At 42.9% G+C, this 19,456-nt stretch overlaps 1 protein-coding gene across 1 annotated transcript in view; it reads left to right on the top strand.

Moving 5' to 3' along the window:
* Positions 1-272: 272 nt before the first annotated feature.
* The window catches only part of megf10 (multiple EGF-like-domains 10), an 85,586-nt gene continuing 66,402 nt past the window's right edge, over positions 273-19,456 (top strand). Inside the window, exons 1-2 of the mRNA XM_084401500.1 lie at positions 273-398; positions 17,837-17,955. Of these exons, the coding sequence (XP_084257626.1) occupies positions 17,849-17,955 (107 nt within the window). The 5' untranslated portion in view covers positions 273-398; positions 17,837-17,848. The remainder of the gene's footprint in view (positions 399-17,836; positions 17,956-19,456) is intronic.

Here is a 19,456-nt window from a genome sequence, read left to right as displayed (position 1 = left end):
TGTCCACAGAGATAACAACAGTGCCGTTAATATCAGCTAATCTTCATATTTGATCAGTATAGCTGAAATAGTTACTGGTCTCAGAGATAGGCTACTCAAGATCAGTGTTACACATTTACACTCTACACTCAGCACCACACCTGTGTTATTCAGGATGGTTTGATGAGGAGAAGTTCTTCGCCACCTTCATTCACTCAGAGCAGCTATTGGCTGTTCCCCTGTGACGTCACGACGAGCTGCGTTGTGTCGCGTCGCGTCGCGTCTCTTGCGGAGTTGAAGGAGAGTCACCTCATCACTCGAGTCTTTGCGCGCTTCGGTGAGAATATTTCAACGAAAGAGACGCTCATTTAAGCGGATCCCATGTGTATGGACCGGACGAAAACTTTCATTTAAAAGTGGTGAGTTTTACTTTTGCGAATCAGTTAATACTATATTTAACTGCATTACGAATGAACAACGTAGATTAAATATTACTATTCTGTATTCTGTTGTGCGGACTAAAACGGGTTTAATGTAGACTAATTAAATACTTTAAGATCAAATAGGTCTGATTTAATCCTAGATGAATAGGAATAATAGGGATATTCAGATTTTTTTTTCAAGTGTCAGTAAGTGTTGATCACACACGTCTTAAAGATTTATAATACGATAATAACACGCTTGTGTTTTAATGTCTTGTTTGGTTGATGTGTTTATCTCAGACTTACACTAACTCTATCACATCAGTGTCAGTGATGCTGCTGAAAGTCTTGTGTAGCCCTGAGAGAGAGAAAGTGTGTGTCCCCTGCTGAGTGTGTGTGTGTCTGTCCCTCTGTTCATGCTCATGTGACTCATGATGAGCCTCTCTTCACATTTTCTCATTAAAACACACTTTTAAAGGGATAGTTCCCCCCCCCCCCCCAAAAAAAAATTACCCCATGATTTACTCACCCTCAAGTCATCCTAGGTGTATTTGACTTTCTTCTTTCAGACGAATAGTTATATTAAGATATATCCTGGCTCTTCCCAGCTTTATAATGGTAGTGAATGGAGGAAGAGATTTTGAAGCGGATAAAAGTGCATCTATCCATGATAAAAGTGCTCCACACGGCTAAGAAAAATAATTTCTATATATAGTAATAATCTAAATAATCCTATTTTCTCTACATGCTAGAGTGAACTTTTATTTTGCCGTTGTGGTGAAGTGCTGAGTCCCACCGTAGTGATGAGTCTCAGCTTAGGACCCCAGTATTATGCCTGATCTAAAGCTGTTCTGGCGATTCTTAATGTAATCAATAAAATTTTTTTTTTTATCCTGATTATTTATATAGTTTAAGTGAATGAAATTGCATTTTTAGGTATGTTTTTTGTGATTGTTAATTGTTATTAAGCAATAAGGTATAATATATATAATATATATTTTAATTACAAGCATTTTACAAGCAAAACAAGTTTACAAACGCGTACAAATCTAGTGAAATGCTGTATAATCATCAACTATGCAAAAGTGAAAATAATGCGTAACTGCATTCCCAAATGCACGTTAAACTCAGCACATGAACAGATAGAGTTCACTGCATTCATTCACTGTGAACTGAGACGCGGAGCTGATCGAGCTCTGAGACTTCTCATAGCGCAGCGCCTGAAATGGCGCAAAACACGACATTCAAGTGGTTTAAAGTTGGTTCGCAACTTCTCCTGGAGCGCAGTAAAGTTAGTTTTAGGTTTGATATTCACTGCATATTCGCCTGGGCTGCGAATGTGAATTACAGTAATTTTTCTGAAATAATTGTGTACTGTATACCAGCCGCGGCGCTACCATTTTAGGTCCGGGCCCACCCATTTTCTACTATGGTTTTGTACGTTTCTTTATTCGGATCTATTTGCGATCCATTCCATTCTAAACAAACAACGCAGTTTACATGCTTCGTCCTTGTTACATTATTCATTAAGATAATAATTAATAAATGCACGCATAATTATCAGTGACCTTTATAAATGTTGCAGATATGTTTTACATGCATGCACAAACAAATGCCTTTCAACTTATGTGTGCAGAATTCAGAATAAAATGAATGTGCAGCAATTTATACAAATAGAGAGTCTGTAGGCCTACTATATGTGTTGTTGCCATTAAATAAGCTCATTTAGTTTCATATTTGTTAAAATATTATAATGTTATTTTTTCATCTATGTTGTTATGAAAAGTGAACCGCACGAGTAAGATAGGATGCGCAATATCGAGAGACATGGAGCGGGTCAGACATGATTTTGACCACTTAATTAAGTTTTGTTTTGTAGAAAACATTTTTTTTTTAAGTGAATTTCGTTTTGTATAAATTGTATCTTAATTTTAATAATTTTTTTATCAACCAATTGCCTGGATTTAATAAATATATAGCAAATATAGCAGACAACATAATCATGGAGGCGCCCGCGCGGTCACTTGCATTGCTCGTGAACAGGAGCACATCTCATCCTAACTTAACGAAACTCAGCATATGCCTCACAGACATGAAATATATCTTAAGAAAGCTTGAAATGTCTTTTTAACAATTTAAAACGAAAAGAAATAGACTACTCTCTGGTTATGTAATCCATGATGTGCATTTCTCTCTATAGGCGCGTTCACTAGTACGGAGATGGCGATCGTCAACTTCATCTTTACAGCTGTTGTTGCTGTTAATAAACAAAAAATAATAGGCCTATCATTTTATTAAACAATAAATTAAATGAAATTGTTATTGTATTAAAAAAGCAACAAAAAATTCCTGTTTAATTGTTTTTTTAACCTATGCTAATTGCGCATTAAATTCAGATAGGCTACTGAGTCGCTGTCCTCAGTGCCGCAGAAAAGCGCTGAAACGGAGATGAAGGGGAACCCGTTTTTTTTTTTTTGGCTTATTTTAACTGGCCCATCCAGTTTTCTGGGGGCCCACCTACAATCAAAATCCTGGCGCCGCTAGTGCTGTATACATTAAGGAAAGTATTGTCAAAATTTCACCTGTAGTAAGTCATTCTTACCAAGATGAACCTACTACAAGCTTTGGAATTTGAAAATATCTGTTTTAATGTTAAAGGTCATTTTAATTCATACTGAATCATTAGCTTTGAGACATGAGGTAGTTTGACGCCGTCTCTCGTGACGCTCTGCAGACTCTGCTTTGGCGGTGTGTGTTGGAGGAGGCGTGGCTTTGGAGACGCTCTGAAGGGAGAGTGGGATCTCATGCTTTCAAAGCTAACTCACTAATGTTAGCCTCTCTGAAAGTGCCTACCCTACCTTTAAGTGTCTGTATAATGTATACAGTATACAGTGTCTGTATATGTCTGTATATGTTACTGTGCTGTGATTCTGGCTGTGTGATTATCATATTACGCGTCTGTTTGTTAAGGCAAGCGGTCTGATGCTCCATCTGCTTGCTATAAAAACAGCATTATTCCTATCATAATTACAGGGTTTTTCATTGACCAATGTTTCTGAGAGACAAAAATAAGTTGCTGAGAAAGTTTCACATGGATCGCTTCATCCTCGATTCTCAGTCTGCTGGAGACGCACAGTAATGCTTGAACACGTCACACTGAGACATGAACTTCATCTGAGTCTTAACTCTAGACTGTCTAGAAAGATCCAGATCGGTTTATGTGCTGTTGTGTTTGTTCAGTAACATTGAATCAGTCTTGTTGTTACTAAGAAAAAGAATGAACATAAGTGTGTTTGTTCCCTGCTGAAAGGGACAAGTGTCACTGAACTTGTGTTGATTGACAGGGACACATGTGTGTGTTTATTGGCTAGTTTGAGAAAGAGGCTGTGATGTCAGTGACTCTATCCCAAAACCCCAATGCTATGATGACCTCAGTCTGCTTTATGATGCAGTTGAGCTTCTGTGTAATTCTTACACCTCACTAATCTTGTACATGAAAAATCTTTAAGTGATACGGTTCGTTCTGTCCAGTGAGATGTTTTCATCCAAAACCTAAACATGACCATGACATTATTGTTCACTGAAGGACATGAATCAAAGACAAAGTACTTCAAGTACTTCTTCTCAAGAGAGTCGTTCATCATTTAGAGTAATGTTATGGTATTGGCTTAGTCTTCATCCATAAACCAGATACAAAGCTTCATACATAGATGTGTCCACATTAACATTTCAAATAAACTATTCAGATAATATATCACACTCCTTCCCACCAGATTTCAGAATGAGTTTCGTCCTCTTCCCCCTCACAGATAAAAAGTGTAATGTTAAGTTTCTCCCTCGAGTGTTTGAGGGCAGTAGACATGTATGAGTCTGGTAGACACAACACTCGTTTCCTTCCACTTCACCCCCACACACACACACACACACACACACACACACACACGTCTGCAGGGCTTAATGGAGCTGATCACATGATGGACTGAACATCTGCTCACCTCACACCTGTGCACATTAACATGCTTCCCTTAAACTCGGGATTAGTTGTTGAGTGCGCAGCTCCAGATGAATGAAACAGACGGTCACTGCGCTGCGCTGCTCTGCACACCTGTTCCCGTCAGCTAGAGACAGTTCTTGTCCTCCTGATCCGGCTGCTCTCTCTATGCTCTCGCTGGCCTGATCTCCCGCTATAGACTGATGCTGGCCTTCTGCTGTTGTTCATGGGATCGTGGGTCATGTTTTCAGCAGGCGGGTTATGATCATCACAGTTTTCCTCTACCGTTTCTAATTTTAACCATATGTCTTTTGTCTTTCACAAATACACATCATTTCGTATTTCCCATGTAATCCACACATGCATGCCAAACTGACTGCATAAGCGTGGTAAAGTTTTAGTTTTGTGAATTGGTTGTGTACTCTGCTTCAGAGATGAGCACAAATGCACTTTTATGATAACTTTTTAGACTGTTTATACGACTTAAGTTTGATTAAAAAATATAACTTACTTGTTGTGACGTATGGACTGCATTTGTAATGCCAAAATTTCTGTTTGAAAATTCTAGAAACTCCCATAATGCAAAGATATTTGAGTCTGTGACTGATGAGAAAACTCCCTTCATATTGTAATACCATACAAATAAATTTGCAATCCACACTCCTGATTTTGGGAACAAAAGCACTTAGACAATTAGACCGTGTATGAGACAAATAATTATGCAAGTTAAACTATTGAACACTGCCAATGTATAGTTGTGAAATACTGTGTCTTCATGGAAGTCTGGACAAAAATATTTCAATCCTGCGAGACTTTGGCCGTGTGTAATGTCATAGCAGCTTTAATGTGTATTAATGTTTGTTTACAGTGTGCATTGATAATCAGGTAATTACTTTTAATTTAACTCTTAAAGCTCCTGACTATAGTACACTAACAGTTAACACTAGGGTGTGTTTGGAGCTGCCAGTTATAATCAAAGTACATTATATAGAGTTAATTGTTAATTAAAACGATTAGCACTGAGTTTGTGAATGATTCATGTGATAGCCAGGCTGTGATGAGCTGAGGTGAGAATGAAGATTTGACAGTCAGGGATGCTCATGCTGGACAACACGAGGCTAGTCTCCTCTGCACACAGAGATTTGACTTTATTTGTCTCTCAATTAAAGCAAAGTTGCACCAGATCGGGTGTTCTTTCTTAGTTCTCAGTTTTGCACAGCCATTCCTTATTATTTAAAAAAAATTAATGTAGAGGGTTAATTTTGAAAACCTACTGGAGAAAACCAATAGTTGTGTCTCAAATAAAGCACTATACACTTTACTCCACCGTCTAGTGTATGAATTTAATAAGGTTATTTTGTCCTCCAGTATCAGATTGTCCCTCACACTACTGAAGGAAAGCTGTGGCCGTTGAGAGCATGAAGTGTCCAACATCACACACTTTGTTCAGTTCATTAAGGGCCTCATCCGGGTGTTTGAAGAGCACTTTTTATTTGTTGAATTTTTAGTGTGAACACACTATTGCTATTTTTATAAAAAAAGAAGAAAAAAAAAGAAGCCTGGCCTACAAATATGACTTCAAATCTAAGTGGTGTGTGGTTGTTCAGCGGTACTTCTGACTCAAGCTGATTAAAAAGCGATGAATAGTTTAGTGCTAGTGTATGTGGGGGTGCTCCCCAGAGCGGGCAGGAGTGATTGACAGGTTCCGGATGTAGGAATCCCCCCCGCCGGCGCCTGCAGTCTGTCTCGGACCACAGCTCACTCCTGTTTATGCGCTGCCACAGTTGTCGAGAGCTTTGTGAGTGCAGCTGTGGTGCATTAGCTCAGAAAAACTGATGTTTGCCAGCGCTGGTACTCACATTAACCTCCTGCAAACACACATCAGTGAGCCCTGCTCCCCCAGATACACACACACACACACACACACACACACAGTCCTGCCTCGTGTGCACAGTGATTCTGAATATACAGGAGTAATACTTAATCAGCACAAACATTCGAATGCTCACAATCTACTCTGATAATAGGAAGCCTCTGTGTGGACTGCACAGCTTGTTATAACCGTAGTGCTTTAAGCGAATGGCCACTCGCTTAACTCTTGGCTTCACATGGCTTCACTCTTCTGCTCATCTCAGAGAGACTGATGTGAAACTCTAGAGATGAACCCTGAGCTCTGGGTCTCACTCATCCGCGTGGGGTCTGAACTGAAACAGAATGAGGAATGCCCTTTATTATAGTGGAGTACAGTGCAGGATTTTCCACACGTCCTCTAGTGTTGTTTTAGTGGCAGTGGAGTCTCTAACAGACAGGAGTCTTTCTTCTGTGCTGTTACTGCAGGACTTCAGCTCCTCTGGACTCCTCTGGTCTCCTCTGGACTCCTCTGGTCTCCTCTGGACTCCTCTGGTCTCTCCTCTGGACTCCTCTGGTCTCTCCTCTGGTTTCCTCTGGTCTCCTCTGGTCTCCTCTGGACTTCTCTGGTTTCCTCTGGTCTCCTCTGGACTCCTCTGGTCTCCTCTGGACTCCTCTGGACTCCTCTGGTCTCCTTTGGACTCATTTGGACTCCTCTGGTCCCCTCTGGTCTCCTCTGGACTCCTCTGGTCTCCTCTGGACTCCTCTGGTCTCCTCTGGTTTCCTCTGGACTCATCTGGTCTCCTCTGGACTCCTCTGGTTTCCTCTGGACTCCTCTGGTTTCCTCTGGAATCCTCTGGTCTCCTCTAGTCTCTGCTGGACTCCTCTGGAATCCTCTGGTCTCCTTTGGACTCCTCTGGACTCCTCTGGTCTCCTCTAGTCTCCTCTGGACTGCTCTGGAATCCTCTGGTCTCCTCTAGTCTCCTCTGGACTCCTCTGGTCTCCTCTGGACTCCTCTGGTCTCCTCTGGACTCCTCTGGTCTCCTCTGGACTCCTCTGGAATCCTCTGGTCTCCTCTGGTCTCCTCTGGACTCCTCTGGACTCCTCTGGAATCCTCTGGTCTCCTCTGGTCTCCTCTGGTCTCCTCTGGACTCCTCTGGAATCCTCTGGTCTCCTCTGGTCTCCTCTGGACTCCTCTGGTTTCCTCTGGACTCCTCTGGTCTCCTCTGGACTCCTCTGGTGTCCTCTGGACTCCTCTGGTCTCCTCTGATCTCCTCTGGTCTCCTCTGGACTCCTCTGGTCTCCTCTAGTCTCCTCTGGACTCCTCTGGTCTCTAGTCTCCTCTGGTCTCCTCTGGACTCCTCTGGACTCCTCTGGTCTCCTCTGGACTCCTCTGGTCTCCTCTGGACTCCTCTAGTCTCCTCTGGACTCCTCTGGTCTCCTCTGGTCTCCTCTGGACTCCTCTGGTCTCCTCTGGACTCCTCTGGTCTCCTCTGGACTCCTCTAGTCTCCTCTGGACTCCTCTGGTCTCCTCTGGACTCCTCTAGTCTCCTCTGGAATCCTCTGGTCTCCTCTGGTCTCCTCTGGACTCCTCTAGTCTCCTCTGGACTCCTCTGGTCTCCTCTGGACTCCTCTGGTCTCCTCTGGAATCCTCTGGAATCCTCTGGTCTCCTCTGGACTCCTCTGGTCTCCTCTGGACTCCTCTGGAATCCTCTGGTCTCCTCTGGTTTCCTCTGGACTCCTCTGGTCTCCTCTGGACTCCTCTGGTCTCATCTGGACTCCTCTGGTCTCCTCTTGTCTCCTCTGGACTCCTCTGGTCTCCTCTAGTCTCCTCTGGTCTCCTCTGGGCTCCTCTGGTCTCCTCTGGACTCCTCTGGTCTCCTCTGGACTCCTCTAGTCTCCTCTGGACTCCTCTGGTCTCCTCTAGTCTCCTGTGGACTCCTCTGGTCTCCTCTGGACTCCTCTGGTCTCCTCTAGTCTCCTCTGGACTCCTCTGGTCTCTAGTCTCCTCTGGACTCCTCTGGTCTCTTCTGGACTCCTCTGGTCTCTAGTCTCCTCTGGACTCCTCTGGTCTCCTCTGGACTCCTCTAGTCTCCTCTGGACTCCTCTGGTCTCCTCTGGACTCCTCTGGTCTCCTCTGGACTCCTCTAGTCTCCTCTGGACTCCTCTGGTCTCCTCTGGACTCCTCTAGTCTCCTCTGGTCTCCTCTGGACTCCTCTGGAATCCTCTGGTCTCCTCTGGTCTCCTCTGGACTCCTCTAGTCTCCTCTGGACTCCTCTGGTCTCCTCTGGTCTCCTCTGGAATCCTCTGGTCTCCTCTGGACTCCTCTGGTCTCCTCTGGACTCCTCTGGAATCCTCTGGAATCCTCTGGTCTCCTCTGGTTTCCTCTGGACTCCTCTGGTCTCCTCTGGACTCCTCTGGTCTCCTCTGGACTCCTCTGGTCTCCTCTAGTCTCCTCTGGACTCCTCTGGTCTCCTCTAGTCTCCTCTGGTCTCCTCTGGTCTCCTCTGGACTCCTCTGGGCTCCTCTGGTCTCCTCTGGACTCCTCTGGTCTCTTCTGGTCTCCTGTAGTCTCCTCTGGACTCCTCTGGTCTCCTCTAGTCTCCTGTGGACTCCTCTGGTCTCCTCTGGTCTCCTCTGGACTCCTCTGGTCTCCTCTGGACTCCTCTGGTCTCCTCTGGACTCCTCTAGTCTCCTCTGGACTCCTCTGGTCTCCTCTGGACTCCTCTCGTCCAGCTTGAGCAAACTGTCATTTATTCCTGTGATCAAAGCTGTATTTTCAGCATCATTACTCCAGTCTTCAGAGTCACATGATCCTTCAGAAATCATTCTAATATGATGATTTGATGCTCAGTTATTTATCAGTTATTATTGGTGCTTAATTATTATGAATGGTTCTGATTATTATTAATGTTGAAAACTGTTTTACTGCTTAATATTTGTGGTTTATATTGCGGAAACCCTGAAAACACTCATCAGATCATCACACCTGTTCTTCATCTCTTCATTTTCACTGTGTATTTAAGTTCCTCACCTTCACTGTGTTTGTGTCTGTTACACACCCTGTTTCTTTCTCTTCATTGTTGTGGATTACCGGAGTTTGTTTTCATTAAAGAACCATTTTGTTTATAGAAACCTTTTTGAACTCTCCTTCATCTTCATCTTCTTCAACTGGTGACACTGAAGACTGGAGTAATCCAGTCTTGATCACAGGAATAAATTACATTTAACTATATGTTCACATAGAAACTATGTAAGCTTGTTTTCCGCCACAGAATAAAAAAAAAAAAGGTTTATTTCTCCCAATTCTGACTTTATAACACGCAATTGAGACTTTATATCATGCAATTCTGAGATAAAAAGTCAGAATTACTAGATATAAACTTGCAATTATGAGATAAAAAGTCGCAATTATCTTATGTTTTATTCTGTGGCGGAAACAAGGTTCCATAGAAAACAGCGGTTTTAAATTATAATGATATGTCACAATATCACAGATTTTTCTGTATTTTGTTTAGATTTAAAATTTATATAACAACTTAATAACTCTAAACGTTTGACTGGTCATTCCTGACGCTTCAGCTGTCAGTCTGGTGTGAGTGGTTCTGATTAAGTGATAGTCAGACAGATTCTCCCGTCATGGTGTACAGACCCGAGAATAACAGCACCAAATCCTCCAGGTTTCCATCTCTACTCTAGTCAGTGTGCATTAGAGAGTCTGATCAGTCTGCAGATGTGTAGATATTTGAGTTTAGAGACAGAGTGACCTAGTCTGTTTGAGTTTTTCATTTTTTTAAAGGTCTCATTAATTTTCCACTTTTAAAAGTCTTTTTTTTTGTGCACACTACACCAACAATATGAACTACAACAGCACAAGCAGCTCTCAGGTCTGAGACCAGTCTCTGTCAGGACACGGTGTGTGTCTCGTGCTAATGTGACCGCTAACACTCCCCCTCCCGCACCTCTCACACACCCTGAACCCTGTGTGATGCTGAATATCTGCATGGCATTGGGAGACTATACTGTACGTACCCATACATGAACTGGGCTGTGCATCAGTACTTGACTAGCGCTAGAGTACTTGTTTTAAACTCGCTTGTTGATCAACAAACTTCTTCTCAAACTGTGCAAATGTTGCTTTGTCTGTGGTACAATGACTTTTACTATCCTGTTGAATCCATGAGCTCAGTGTAAACATCTATGCTTACATAGATAATAATAATAATAATAATAATAATAATAAGTTTTATTTATATAGCGCCTTTCCAGAGCTCAAGGACACTACAATAAACAAACAACAATAAAGGCAGTTGACAAAGACAGCAAACAGAACAACAGTAGGCAGTTGAGAGTGCAAGTACAGTAAGTGAAAATTGGGTAGATGGGGCGGCAACCAGCAGAATACAAACAGATATAACTTTGAAAAAAAAAAAAAAAAAAATAAAATAAAATGGAAAATTAAGAATGATAACATTCAGAAAATAGGTGAGTTTTAAGCATGGATTTGAATTCAGAGATAGTGTTAACAGAACAGAGTGATCGGGGGAGAGAGTTCCACAATGTGGGCGCAACAACACTGAATGATCTGCCCCCCATTGAAGCAAGGCGATGCCGAGGGACGACGAGAAGGCTGGAATTTGCGGATCGTAAAGAGCGAGTAGGGGTGTAGGGGATAAGCAGGTTACAGAGATAGGGGGGAGCCAGGCCGTGCAGAGACTTAAAAGTGAGAAGGAGAATTTTGAATTTGATGCGGTAAGCCACCGGAAGCCAGTGAAGATCATGCAGAATTGGGGAAATATGTGCAGAACGCTTGGTGTGGGTGAGTAGTCTGGCAGCAGAGTTTTGAATGTATTGTAATTTGGAAATGGAGCTAGCTGATAGGCCGATGAAAAGTGCATTGCAGTAATCAAGACGTGAGGTGACAAATGCATGGATGACAGTTTCAGCATCTGAGATACTGATAAAGGGACGGAGCTGAGCGATACGACGTAGATGAAAGAATGCCAATTTAGTGATAGAATTAATGTGAGAGTGGATAGATAGAGAGGAATCAAAAATTACACCAAGATTTTTAATAGTACTAGATGGTTTGATAAGAGAGCCAGCGATCTCACAGGTGAAGTTGGTAGGAATTTTATTATTGAGTGATGAGGGTCCAGTGAAAATAATCTCAGTTTTGTCCATGTTAAGTTTTAGAAAATTTGAATGAAGCCAATCTTTTATTTCATGTACACAAGCAGAGATTTTGTCAGTTGTGAGAGATAAAGTTGATGTACAGGTAGTATATAATTGAATGTCGTCAGCGTAAAAATGATAATTAAAACCATGACGGCGGAGGATCTGACCAAGAGGTATTATATAGATTATAAATAATAATGGCCCAAGAACGGATCACTGAGGGACACCTTGCTTCAGGGGGACAGTAGGTGAGCGAAAATCCTGAAGTGAAATGTAGAACAGTCTGTCAGAGAGATAGGAGGAAAACCAGATTGAAAAGGATCAAAAAGATTATTTCCAACTAGAAAAGACTGAAGCTGGGAGGCAACAGTACTTTCCAGTAATTTAGCTATGAAGGGGAGATTGGAAATGGGACGATAATTAGATAAAACTGAGGGATCAAGGTTGGGTTTCTTGAGAACAGGGGTAACAGCTGCAGTTTTGAGTGACAGAGGAAATGAAGCAGAGGTAAGAGATGCATTGATGAAGTGAGAGATAGGTGCAGAAATAACTGAATGGCAAAGTTTCAGAAGAGTAGTAGGAGCAGGGTCAAGATGACAAGATGAAGGGTTGGATTTCAATATTAACTCAGAGACAGAAGAAGGAGTAGACAGAGAAAAGAAAGACAGGGATTGACCAGGTTGATTCGGCACATAACTAATAGTAGTAGCATCATTAAAGAGGCACTGGTTTACGGCATCTGTCTTTTCTAGCAAGTAAGCCAAGAATGAAGTGCAAAGTTCATCAGAAGCTGGAGCAGCATGAGATGGAGGTTTGGTAAGTTTATTTATTGTGTTAAATAATGCTTTTGGCCTGTTACTTGATTTATTAATTGTAGCAGATACAAAACTGGAACGAGCCAGGTTCAGGGCCGATTTGTACTTTTTGATATGTTCAAGAAATGCCAAATGGTGAACAGTCAGGCCAGTTTTCCTGTAGTAACGCTCAAGCCGTCTACCAGTGGCCTTTAAGATACGGAGCTCAGGAGTGTACCAAGGAGACGAATGTGTGGAAGGGACACTTCTGGTCTTGACAGGAGCATGCTTATCCAAGATATCCGAGATTACGGAGTTATAGTTAGATAGTATCAGTGAGGGTGAAGAGATATCAAAGACATCAGAGAGATTAGAAGAGGAAACGGAGGTACAAAATAATGCAGTATCAACAGCTTTGAGATTGCGGTAAGATATGACAGTTGTAGAACAATTCTTATGCATAGGCAGGCTGAAGCTAAAGTCAAGAAATTTATGATCAGAAATACCAGTGTCAGTAGAAGTGATGGAAGAGATATTGGCCCTTGATGTACAAATCAAATCAAGGGTATGACCACGCGTATGAGTTGGAAAATTAACATGCTGAATTAGATTAAAACATTCAAAGATAGAAAGTAACTGGTTGGTGTTAGAGCAAACAGTATCAACATGAATATTAAAGTCACCAAGCAGTAGTATGGGAAATGACAATGAGCAGGCAAGGGTCAACAGTTCACTGAGTTCAGAAAAGAAGTTAGACAGGACCTTAGGAGGTCGATAGAGCAAGATAATTATGAGAGAGTCAGCCTTCAAAACCATGTACTCAAATGTATTGGTGTCATGAAAGTCAAGTTGCTTGATTCGGAGGTTATCACGATGGATGATAGCGAGACCACCCCCTTTACCATGGGGTCGCGGTCTGGACAGATAATTATATCCATCTGGGGTAAGTAGATTTAACTGTTGAAAATCTTCAGGAACTTGCCAAGTTTCAGTGAGAAGAAAAATGTCAAGGTTATTGTCAGTGATCATTTCATTGAGATAAGGGGCTTTGTCCGAAATTGATTGACAGTTCAAAAGTGCAAAGTGATGATGTGAGGGATTCAAATTAGGTGTATGTTGCTGATCGCTATCAGTGAGATAGATCAGAGAACGCTGAATGGTGGGACCGGCAGGCAGTTGTCTAGGCATGGAAGATAGTCTATTGTTGGTCCAGATGCAAGGAGGAGCATTAGGCTTTGAACAAAAGGAACTCAAGAGTGTGCGCCGTGAACGGTGTATGTATCTTGGGCGACGGAGAATCCCTAGTTTCTGACAGTATTCATACGTCACCGAATCAAGACGCGGGCGGCAGTTAAAAGCCCTCAGTTGTGATGGAGAATATTCAATATCCATCACTGATGTAAGACAAAAAATAAGGCAGAGAAAAAATAATAATAATTCTTTGCACAAGGCATGTTAATACTGAGAAAGTGAAAGCCCAATCACAAGCAAAACCACGTTAGCCAAACCTGAACGTCACTTCACCAAAACAGCTGACTAAATAGGAGGCAACGCACCCAGATAGTAAGCAGTAAACAAACAGTGCAACCGACAGAGAGAGCGGTAACTCACCCATCCGAGGAGCCGAGTGTGGTAGAGATGTAACAGGGAAGAAAGCTCGCAGCAGCCCGATGGCAGACTTATCAACAGTTCAGTTCAGAGTTCAAACAGTGAAAAAATGGAGTAATCCAACCAGGCGCGAAACAGCTGCACAGACACGCACAGTATTCTCAACGTCTTGCAGACAGCAGAGGTGGTCAGTGCAGCGACAACAGTCCAGGTCAGGGAACAATAGTGAGAAACGGAGTAATCAACACAGAGTTCCGATGAAAAAGAGAAAAATATCCGAACCAGACAAACAGTACAAACAATCCAGGATACGAAGCGGCAGCACAAACGCGCACAGCGTACTCGACCCGGAAACCGCAAACCATGAATGTTATAGAAACATCTATAAGCAGTTTTCCCATACTTATTCCTTCCTGATTTCTGAAGCATGTGAGCATCTGCAGATCAAACAAGATCAAACTTGAGTTCCGGTTCCGGGTCGATCATGGTGACAGTGTAGCGAAGCAGCTCCCCGCTAAAAGTTTAGAATATGCCCCGAAAACCTAAAGCCTGAGTGTAACATAAATGATTTGAAGAAGACAATATCGGGGGTTTGTGATATGTCAAGATGGAAAACCAGAAGGTTGGAAACGCTAAACAACGCGGGAACGAGGACGACGAGCAAGTGGAGTTAGCATCGGAGCTAACGGAGCTAACGGAGCCGGAGTTAGCGGTGGAGCTAACATCCGGAACAACGCAAGTACAAGAGAAAATGTCAGATCTGGAGGCAGTCCTGCGGGAGATAAGGGAGTTTAGACGTGAGACAGCAGAGGGTCTAAACGGCATCAGAGAAGATCTTAGAACGACGAATGACAGGATTGATGAAGCTGAAAGACGAATCGGGGACATGGAGGAGCGAGTCTTGAGCATTGAGGAAGTCACATGTGAGCTCATCAAACTCCACAGAAAGTTTGAGGAGAAACAAATCGATCAAGATGGAAGGGCCAGAAGAGAAAACAATCGTTTACATGGGATCAGAGAGGGGGCCGAAAATGATGCAGAGTCAATGGGGGCTTTTGTGGAAGCTTTATTCAGAGAAAAGCTTGAGTTGCCACCAGCGTACCAGCTCAGTCTGGAACGAGCCCACCGATCGCTGGGACCTCGCCCATCCGATGACGCACCACCAAGATCCATAGTAGCTAAATTCTCAAGCTACAAATGTAAAGAGGACATTATCAAAAAGGCATGGGAGAAAAAAGGGTTTCTCTTTGAAGGGAAACGTGTGTATGTAGATCGCGATTACGCACCGGAAGTGATGAAAAAGAGAAAGGAATACGCCGAAGCAAAGAGAGTACTGAGAGAGAACAAAATCAGATTCCAGACACCGTTTCCCGCGAAGTTTCGTGTTTTCTATGAGGGAGACACATGCCTTTACAACTCAGCAGCAGAGGCAACTAGAGACATGGTGGATAGAGGATTTCGGGTATTGTTAAACCAGCTGTAGATCCACTGGAGAAGATTCAACGCCGGATGTGGCGCTCCAGCTGGGGAGCAGGTAGACGGGACCAGGCGGAGACTTCTACTTTGGGATACAAGGAGAAACTACAAGCCTTTAGAAGATCTACGGAGACTGTACAAGAGTAAGCCCATCAAACTACAGTAACCGACAGTATACTGCATAGGGGACTAAGACAATTTCTCTGCATTATATTCCAGCGTTGAATAAGTGTGGTCTAGTCTAGGTGAGCAATTCTTTCTTTCTTATTCCAGCGGAGGACAAGGGCGGACAAAGGGTAATTTTCTTCTTTAAGTTGTAATTGGGGAATTTGTTTACAGATTTGACTGATGGAAAGGACCAAAAATGGTCATGAGGGCCCCCTGACATACAGGGGCTATCCCTCAGAGCTTGGAGTGAGCTCAGGAAAGGTTGAAGACTGTAAAACCTCAGGTTTGGAAATAGTTTTTTTGTTCAAAAGTGAATGTCTTATCAATAGGGGCATTCAAGGGAAACCTGTTGTGACTGTATTAAAGTATTGGCTGTGTTTTGCCCTGTTATTCTGTAAAATTCACATTGGGAAAAAGACAATAAAATATAAATGATAAAACAAAACAAAAACAAGATCAAACTCAGTTTGATGATGTGGTCAGCATGACTTCGGTGTGTGTAAAGCATTCAGCAGGATTTTGTGAAGCATTCAAGACGTTTAACCAGGAGAGGGTTAAAAACACTCTACGAAACATGTTGGGTGCACATTCAAATGTTTTATGCACATTTCTGAAAACTTGACTAAGAGAATGTAAAAGTCTGTAAAAATTGTGTCACAGAGCAGTAACCATCAGCTGTGTTGCTGAGTTTCTTGATTAATTGTAAAAATAAAACGTTGTTACCTCCTTGTTACTACATAGCTAGCGTTCCCAAAAGGTCCAAATAGGACACTGAATATGTGTAAATCCTTAATGCACATTGTGACTTATGCTGGAAATCCTTTTATGTGAGTGTTATGAGCTTATAAATTGTTTCCAGGCAGGATTTCTTACGTGCATAATTTAAGTATACTTTGCATGAAAATGGATGGTGTCCAGGGTCTCTGGAAGTCCTACAGAGTCAAGTCAAGTCATCTTCATTTATATAGCGCTTTTAACAATGTAGATTGTTCCAAAGCAGCTTTACATTGATAATAGGAAATTAAAGTAAAGTGTTTTGGCTTTATAGCAGCTCTAGAATAAAGTTATTTTCCAGCTAAAGTTAGTTTGATTGATTCACTTCCGTCGCAACGATCATTAGTTATTAACTTAGGGGCGCTAACACGACACCGCTCTAACAGAAAACTCTTCAGTTCTTTCTGCGCAAACATGCGTATTACGAGTTCAGTCTATAGGTATGTGCGTTTGAATGTGCGCAGGCGTGTTGTCCTTCCCTACAAATCAACCCTCAACATACTACTTCTCTGGCCTTAAAATTAATAATACAGAATTTTATCGCTTCCACGTAGCCACGCGAACCGGAATTATCCCGACAACGCTTTATCTGTACAGAAGTAAAGGGAAGGGAAGGAGGCCTTCACAGGGGAGAGACTAGTTGACACTTCAGGACTGCGTTGTCGTCGTGTCCAGGCGCAGGTCCTTCATCAGATCTGGATACGGCCTGGATCCGGTGGACTGCGGTAAACCTCAGGATAAACAGAGAGACTAATATTAGCGTAGACGCCATTCTTCTTATGATGTAACGAGTACATCAGGATTTATAGGAAGTGTTCCCGGTTCCGGCTGACCTATGCAGCCTTTAACAGAGTTTAACTCTGATCCTGAGGCAGATGATGAAGGTGTGCAGAAGGACAGGCAGGGGTGTTCTCCAGGAGCAGTTCAACACCCCTGCACTGCTCACACAGGGTTGTGTTTCCGAATCATAACACTGGAGCAGGACCTGGAGGTGTGAGGGATAAAGGGTATCCGCTCTCTTCGTTGCATGCATATACTGTATGTGCATAATTAATTAAATGTATGTATATAACGCTGTATAAACATAAATCATCATGAGGATATGATGCCGTTTCTATTGTGGCTCCTTAATGATTTCATTTTCTTTTTCATTGGATGGGATGCCAGCAGTTCTTGAACCACCAAATCTACCCATAAGACTTGGCAAAAATCTCTAAACTCATAGTGATGGAGCACATCAGCGCAACAAGAAGTGTAGCTTTAGTATTTTTTGTATTTCAAAAAGGTCACTATAAATTAGGAAAAGAAAAACGAATATACCACAATCACAGGCAGTCCTATATCTGGATTTGATTTCCCACATGCAGGACCCACAGAGGTTATCGGGAAAACTGCTTTATTTGCTCCGTGAGGTTGTGAACCAAAGTCATTTTCATTTAAACCCGCTGTAACGTTTGGACAAATACTAGACTATACACTATTTCAGTGATACAGGTCATTAATATTATTATTACAATTGAAAATGAAGCTCTTGTGATGTGTATATATGTGTTGAGTGAATGCAAACTATATCCAGTGTGTTTTGTGTTTGTATGAAGGTGTTTCCAGTAATGATGTCATCCTGTAGTCCTCTTCTATTGGCTGTCTCATGCTGTTTGATTGTTCTGACATCATCACTCAACCTGGACGACCCGAATGTCTGCAGTCACTGGGAGAGGTGACACACACACACACACACACACACACACACACACACATACACACGCACACGCACAGACACACTCACTCACACTCTCACTCTCACTCTCACTCTCACTCTCACACTCACACTCTCACTCACTCACTCACTCTCACACTCTCACACTAACACTCTCATACTCTCTCACTCTCACTCACGCACACTCACTCACACACACACACACACACACACACACTCTCACTCTCTCACTTTCACTCACTCACAATCACATTCACTCTCACTCTCACACTCTCACTCTCACTCTCACACTCACACACTCACACTCTCATACTCTCTCACTCTCACTCACTCACACACTCTCACTCTCTCACTTTCATTCACGCACTCACACTCTCACTGTCACACTCACACTCACACTCTTACACTCTCACTCACACACTCTCACTCTTACATTCTCACTCTCACACTCTCACTCTCTCACTCTCACTCTCACATTCTCACTCTCACACTCACACACTCTCACTCTCACACTCTTACACTCTCACTCTCACATTCTCACTCTCACACTCACACACTCTCACTCTCACATTCTCACTCTCACACTCTCACACTCACACTCTCACTCTCACACTCTCACACTCACACTCTTACACTCTCACTCACACACTCTCACACTCTCACACTCTCACTCTCACTCTCTCACACTCTCACACTCATTTACACACACACACACACACACACACACACACACACACACACACACACACACACACACTCTCACTCACGCACTAACACACACACTCTCACTCACGCACTAACACACACACACACACACACACTTACACACACACACACACACACACACACACACACACACACACACACACACACACATACACTCTCTCTCTCTCTCTCACACACACACACACACACACAAACACACACACACACACACATACACTCTCACTCTCACACTCTCACTCACGCACTCACACACACAGTCTCGCACACACTCTCACTCACGCACTCACACACTCTCACACTCACACTCTCACACATACACTCTCACTGTCACTGTCACTGTCACTCTCACACTCTCACTCTCACTCTCACTCTCACTCTCACACTCTCACTCTCACACTCTTACACTCTTACACTCTCACTCACACACACAGTCTCACACACACTCTCACTTTCACACTCACTCTCACACTCACTCACACTCTCACACTCTCACACTCTCACTCTCACTCACGCACTCACACACACACAGTCTCACACACACACACACACACTCTCACATTCTCACTCACGCACTCACACACTCTCACTTTCACACTCACTCTCACACTCACTCACACTCTCACACTCACACTCACACTCACTCACACTCTCACACTCACTCTCACACTCTCACTCTCACTCACACACTCTCACACTCACACACACTCACTCTCACACTCTCACACTCACACTCACACTCTCACTCTCACACTCTTACACTCTCACACTCTCACTC

Source organism: Rutilus rutilus, assembly GCF_951802725.1.
Source record: "Rutilus rutilus genome assembly, chromosome: 25".
Lineage (NCBI taxonomy): Eukaryota > Metazoa > Chordata > Actinopteri > Cypriniformes > Leuciscidae > Rutilus > Rutilus rutilus.
The sequence above is the reverse complement of the archived record's forward strand: the minus strand, read 5'-3'. Positions and strand labels throughout refer to the sequence as shown.